The sequence below is a fragment of the Bubalus kerabau genome, chromosome 3 (genome assembly GCF_029407905.1).
Source record: "Bubalus kerabau isolate K-KA32 ecotype Philippines breed swamp buffalo chromosome 3, PCC_UOA_SB_1v2, whole genome shotgun sequence".
NCBI classification, from domain to species: Eukaryota; Metazoa; Chordata; class Mammalia; order Artiodactyla; family Bovidae; genus Bubalus; species Bubalus kerabau.
The window spans coordinates 173,500,722-173,507,385 of NC_073626.1; the positions used below are offsets into that span (position 1 = coordinate 173,500,722).

At 54.4% G+C, this 6,664-nt stretch overlaps 1 protein-coding gene across 1 annotated transcript; it reads left to right on the forward strand.

The window, feature by feature from the left end:
* The first annotated feature begins 1,530 nt into the window (after positions 1 to 1,530).
* LOC129646867 (uncharacterized) lies at positions 1,531 to 3,999 on the forward strand. The gene is made up of 3 exons (XM_055573728.1): positions 1,531 to 1,707; positions 2,100 to 2,268; positions 2,831 to 3,999. Exons 1-3 carry the CDS (start codon positions 1,650 to 1,652, stop codon positions 3,255 to 3,257), a joined length of 654 nt encoding a protein of 217 aa, XP_055429703.1. The 5' UTR covers positions 1,531 to 1,649; the 3' UTR covers positions 3,258 to 3,999.
* The last annotated feature ends 2,665 nt before the right edge of the window (positions 4,000 to 6,664 follow it).

The following is a 6,664-nucleotide window of genomic DNA, read 5'->3' on the forward strand; positions in this document are numbered from 1 at the left end:
TATCCTGCCAGAATGAATCCTGCCTCGCAACCAGAAATCACCCATCTGGGGAGGATTCTCTGCTCCTTCTGCAACCTGAAAGGCATCTATCTACTGGAGGACGGGCTCCTCAGCTGGTGAAAATAAACTCCTTACCAATCGACAGAGGAAAGTCCAAGACCCTGTCCGTGCCTTTGGAGGGGGCAGGGGTGGGCACAGGCTGGTGGGGGCAGGATTGCTTGTGACCAGCAGCTTTTCCCTTTGAAAGCAGGAGCTACACCTGGTTTTAAAACCCAGCTCTGCCAGGTACCCTGGGCAACATCCACCCACTCTGTGCCTGTTTCTTCTCTCGTATTGTTGTTCAGTCGCTCAGTTGTGTCCGACTCTTTGTAGCCCCACAGACTGCAGCACGCCAGGCTTCCCTGTCCATCACGATCTCCCAGAGTTTGCTCAAACTCATTTCCATTGAGTCGGTGATACCAGCCATCTCGTCCTCTGTTGTCCCCTTTTCCTCCAGCCTTCAGTCTTTCCCAGCATCAGGGTCTTTTCCAGTGAGTCAGCTCTTTGCATCAGGTGGCCAAAGTATCAGGCTTTGGCTTCAGCATCAGTCCTTCCAGTGAATGGCGCAAGGTTGACTCCCATGAGTGTGGGTAGCTCACCACCTAGCACTGAATGGGTTAACGTGGGTCTGGAGTCCAGAGTCATGACTGACCCAGACTTTGTTCAGTAAACAGGAGCTGCCTGTCTCACCGCCCACTCTACTGCTTACACCGTGTAGCTCTGTCCCTTGCTGTGCCCCTGCTGGGGCGAGTGTTCAGGGTTCTAGCCCGGTAGCCAGGCCCCACTTGTGGAAGGGCACGTTTGGAACGTCTCTGCTTGTTTGGGGCAAGGCAGCTTTCAGAGGCACCCTCTCCCCTCTGACCCTCCTGCCTCACCCTCGTGTTCATGCACCTACCTGGCTGGTTTCCCTGGTGGAGCTGCCCAGGCTCCCTCGCCTGTGCTCTCTCCCTTACTTCTTTCCCTGACCTTAGCCTCTTGCCAAGCCTGATTTGCTCCAGGAAGCACCACTGCCCTGGGCTTTTGAGTTTTCAGAGCCAGCCTCTGCCAGGGCCCCCACTGCTCATTGAGAGGGAGGGTGGGTGGCATAGAGCCCTGGCAGCTGGGGCCAAGGGGCTCTCTTCCTGGCTAGGGGCTACTCTGCTGACAAATCATTTTCCTGCTCTGGATCCCAGCAACCCCACCTGTAAAAAGAGGCTCTTTCCCATTCTCTCCATCTGCAGAGGTGCTGCCGTAACTGTCGGAAGCACGTTCAGGTTTTCTCTTCTCTGGCATGGAGTTGGTGTTCACACCCGGGATCAGGGCTGGCTCAGTGGAACGTCGGGCCCAATCATGCTTGATTCAGAGAAATAGAATGGTCACTTCTTGATGAAGTATAGCCAGATGTGCAGAACACAGGACCACGCCGAATGGGGGGATACAACCAGACCTGTCCCTGCCAGCCCCAGCCTGCACGTATGCCCAGAGATCCCCTCTCATTTCAGCCCAGATGATGGGAACCAGGTGGGGAGGATCAAGAAATTTGCTTAGAACCAGCATCACTCAAGCCTAGGCACTCCTCATCCTAGGCATCCTCCAGTCCCTGGCATGCCCCAACTCCTGCCGGTGGCTCCATGAGGAAGAGAGGTGGGACTGAAGCGAGGAGTCATGGAGGACCACGACCACTGCCAGGTGCCAGGCTTGCATGAAACTGAAAGCTTCCAGTAACCAGGAGCTGGGGTTCTCAGCTATGGATGTTTCTTAACGCTGGTCCTTGCCTGCTTTGAGAGCCATTTCAAGTGGGACTTCCCAGGTGGCACTAGTGGTAAAGAACCTACCTGCCAATGCAAGAGACATGGGTTCAACCCCTGGCTCAGGAAGATCCCCTGAGGAGGGCACGGCAACCCACTCCAGTGTTCTCGCCTGGAGAATCCCATGGACAGAGGAGCCTGGCAGGCTACAGTTCATAGGGTTGCAAAGAGTCAGACACGACTGAGCGACTAACGCTCGACACTCATTTCATGCAGGCTCACTTATTAACATTAATCATTAATTTCTGATTTCCCTTTTATCTGTTTCTACAGGTATTCAGAACACATTTTACTTCCATCATGGCTGCCCCTTGTTTAATTATAGTGGTGACTTTGAAGAACATTCTGGAATACATTTTATTATCCTAAAAGTCTTCATTGAGGAAACCTCCAACCTATCACATATGGCCCAAGAGGAGACTGGTTACTCCCTCGGTGATAGGTACTTTGCAGGGGGCGGAGGTTGGGGGTGGGTCTCAACACTGTGTCTTGGCCAAGGACTTTGATGTGGCCCCGTGAATGACTCAGGATGGAGGGGGTACTGACAGCCGTGCTGTTCCCTCCCTGGAACCTGGGCTATATTCTTCCCTCCACTTAGCGATTGGGAAAACCGAGGCCTTGCCAGCATCCAGGTGGATAGGGAGGTGTCTAGCCCATGCTTTCAAAGTAACACTCTTGAAGCACCTACGTGGCAAGAGAGACTGGCCTGTCCTGGAGAAGGCTGCCAAGAGCCAGTACACAGCCACAATTCTAGGCTTGGCCACAACACTGTAAGTTAAGACCGCACTGCAGCTGAGGAGGCCTAGGGCTCTTGGTTCAGGTGGGTGAGCTCTGACTTTCCTCTCAGGCTCTAAACGCCCATGGAGCTTGCACTTCCTTAGAAAGGGTGCTCCTCTTTCCCTTCCCTGGGGAGGTTTGCTCTCTGGAGTAACCTTTCATCCTGTTTTGAGACTTTCCTATAGAATTGTCCGAGCCTCACTTTTTTTCCCCTGTGAAATCCTCAGAAAACCTCTTGGAGGAGAGAACATTGCTTTAAAGGAGGCTGAAATCTCCTCCCCTCGCTCCCACCTGGATCTGGAAGCCAACGGATTCCTATGCGCTGCACGGCACAGCTGCGAGCCCTCCCAGGAGGGTGCGGGAGGCCCGATCCCAGTGTCACCCGCTGGCTCTGTGATCTCTGCTAAGCTTCTTCATCCTTCTGCTCTGTCACGTGCAAACCAAATGCTCTGGGAGCCACCCTGGCTTCTCCATCGCAGAGAGGCAGCATTAGAGCTGGAAGCTGTTCTTGGACTGAGCGCTGCAGGTCCCTTCTTCCCGACAGTGTGTCTCAGATTTCTACAGGAATGCCATAGTTACCAGCACACGAGTAAGGACCAGACCAGGGTAACCAGCCATCCAGCGTGTCCAGGCGTTTCCTGGTTGCACCACTGAGTGTTCTGAGCCCTGGAACCATCCAATCAATCACCTTGCCTGCACTCCCCTTGGCTGTGAGAAGGGGAGCTGGTGGTGTGTCCTCCATCCCTAATATCTTCTCCCCTCTAATCGAGACTGGGGGTGGCTCCTCTGCCAGGGGTGACGGAAAGGTAGAAAAGACCCATTTGAGTTTAACAGAGAAGAGGGAAGAGGAACCTTCAAGATGTCAAAGAGCCGGCCTCTCCTAGCTTCAAGTTTAACCAGGTTGGGATTTCTGGCCTGGCCCAGACCACCGAGGTCCTCAGCTGGGGCCCGCTTTTGGTTCCTGTCTTGCTGGGTTTCCACGTGGGGCCAGGTGCGGAGATGCCCCCTTAAATGCCTTTTCGCGGTCACATACCTGATTAACCTTTCTCCAGATGCCCTGCTTTTGCAGCCAGGGCAACAGGCTGTGTGCCCACACATGTTCTCCCCCAGCCAGCACCTTCACCTGCCACCGGGATGCTAGGCCCATGCACTCACAAACGGTACCCAGAGCTTAAGCAAAACACCTGCTTGGGCTATGCAGGGAGGCGCGCTCACACAGACACACACACAAACACGAGGATGCAGGGAAGAAGGCCCGGGAAATGCTATAGGCCGGCAGAAGATCCCTGGAGACACCAGGGCATGTGTGCTCAGGGGGTGGCCAGGGTCTTGTACACAGCACACACCCCTCGCCCCAAGCCTCCCCAGAACTCCAGTCTGGCATCAGTTTGGGATTAGGCCTTGAACTTCAAGAGATGTCCCCCTCTCTCCCAACCAGGAGAGGAGCCTTTGGGTGGCCAGACCTGTGTGGGTACCAGGGCCTTCTGGCCCGGCTCCCCGGGAGGATGGGCAGGCCCAGGCATGCTGCACGAGAGAGCAGGCGTGTGGAGGGCGGCTCTTACACAATCCCATCCGGGCTCGGCAGGGCGGGAGAGTTGAAAGGGCCCTGGCAGCTCCCCAGGTCCTGATGCCTGGGCAAGGAAACCACAGCCTGAAACTCCTGGGTTTCTAAAGGCGGTTCTTTTGGAGGTTTGTTGCTCTCAGACTCTGTCCTTCCTCTGAGGCCAGAGGGGCTGCCGGGGATGTCAGGCACCGAGTCACAGGCTTCCAGAAACTCAACTCGGCTGGTGCCCTCCCTTCCCACCAAGTACAGGAAGAATTTGCTGAAGACATTGTTCCTTTGTCCAGAGTCCTGCGAAAACTGTGAAGCCAACCCACTTAGGTACAGATGGCAGCTGGAAAGTGGAATCCTGAGAACACTGACAGCTTTCCTGGTTGTGCCAGACCCTATTTTTAAGCACTTTCTGCATATGAACTCGTTCAGTTCCCACCAGAACCCGTGGAAGGTAGATACTATTCTTGTCATCTCCATTTTTCAAAGGTGGGAAGATAACTCTCCCAAATTCACACAGAGAGCATATGGCAGAGCTGGGATTTGAACCCAGGCAGCTTTAATAGCATCTATATTCTTTCTGGTCTCTTGGGTATCAAAATTGTTAGATGACCAATTAGGAATATGTTGGAAATGGCTTTGGAGCAAGAATTGCAAACTTAAGTGCCTACAGGGTGAGGCAACTGAAAAAAATGTGTGCCCCAGGCCAGCAGAGAAAGGCCTGTCGTCCAGCTGAGAGTGTGCAGGCCATACAGAGGTGTCCCTCATGCAAATTCCCTAAATCCAAAACTAGCCTGGAGGCCAATTGGGTCCCCTGGCTTAAAGTAGCTCTAACCTAAGCCAGTGTGCCTCAGGCTGTAAACGACCAGGGACAGGACATGTGGGCTCCCAAGGCATTACCAGTTTGTCCTGGGGGTGGGGGTGGGGTGTTGAAAGGTCACAGAAGCAGCAAAGGGCAGAGAGGCACCAGTGAGTCAAAGTGACAGGGGAAGGGTATAACAACCTGTTCAGAAAGAGCAAAGGAGGTGAGGGGTTGCCTGTCACTGGAGATGCGGGGCTTTTTCTTTTTTTGGCTGTGCCGAGTCCTCACTGCTGCGCTCAGGCTTTCTCTGGCGGCAGCAAGTGGGGGCTCCACAGCATGGGTGCTAGGCACATGCGCTTCAGCTGTTGCGGCTGGTGGGCTCCAGAGCACTGGCCCAGTAGTTGTGGCACCTGGGCTTAGTTTCTCCACGTGAGAGCTTCCCAGACCAGAGATTGAATCCATGGCAGGAGGATTCCTAATCACTGGACCATCAGGGAAGTCCTGGAATGAGGCTCTCCATTAGCCTAAATAACGCCTTCACTTACGAGGTGTCAAATACCACATGCCTTCAAATACCACATGCCTATGGCAGGATGGAGGTTCAAGGCCATAGCTGATTCAGGGCTCATTTAACAACAAAGATTCCTCCACTGTAAGGTTTTAGCCTCAACTTGGTCACTGATTCACTTGGTTATCCCAAGTTCCTTGCTATAATCCCTTGGTCCGCTTTCCTGACCTGTTAAAAAGGAGAGTGATAGCATATTAGAGATTGAACCTATAAATCTGCCGATTTTCAGTTGATTTTGACATTCAAAAAAAATCAGTTTCATAAAATCCAACCCTATAATTGTCCTACCTACTTTGGAAAGTGCAGAGAATACCTAAAAATGCTTGAAGCATGAGCCAGAGGCTCACTGCCACCTACACAGCAGGCACCCAGCGTGTGCTCAGTGAAGGGAACGCTGGTTCCAGAACCAGGTGGGCATGAGCCTAACTTACCCACCTAGCCAAGCCAGCTGCACAGGGACAGCGTCAGGCAAAGCAGTTCTTCGAGGGAAATTCACATTCACTCAGTTCCTCTCAGGATCTGCCCTCTCCCCTTGACTCCCCTCCCCCGTTCACTAAGGTCAGAATCCAGAACAATCGTGACCAGTTTTCAGCCGTGGACACAAGAGACGACTGCCCAAGGCCACTATCCAGATAGGGAAGAAGACTCAGTCGCTCAAATGCGGCACAGAGCAAACTCTCAATGCATCCGCGTTTCGTGGACAAAACAATCCCTTCCAGGGTAACGAGAGTTTAAGGGTCGCGCCGCAGGAGGCTCTCTTGTACCCCAAGTAGGAGCCGCACAATCCCTCCACCTCTCGGGATAACGTGATACAAAGGAAGGGTCGCGGCCGCAGCTGCCAAGGAGACCCTTCCTACTCTGGGGCGAAGGGCGGCCCCGGTCTCCGTCTCAGCAAAGGCAACTGACGGCTGGCGGGAGCGGAGTGAACAAAAAGGTTGGGACGCGTGGCCCCGGGGGACACCGCTTGCCAGTCCTTTGGTTTGGCAGGCGCCCGCCCTGGGGGAGAATCGCACCTCCAGCCATCGGGGCGCCCTGGGGCAGGGCGGGGACCCGGCAGGCGCCCCACCTCCGCGGTTGCGTACCCAGGACAGGATGGCGACCGCCAGGCAGCGGGAGGTGGCGCGGTGCCCTGTCCTGTC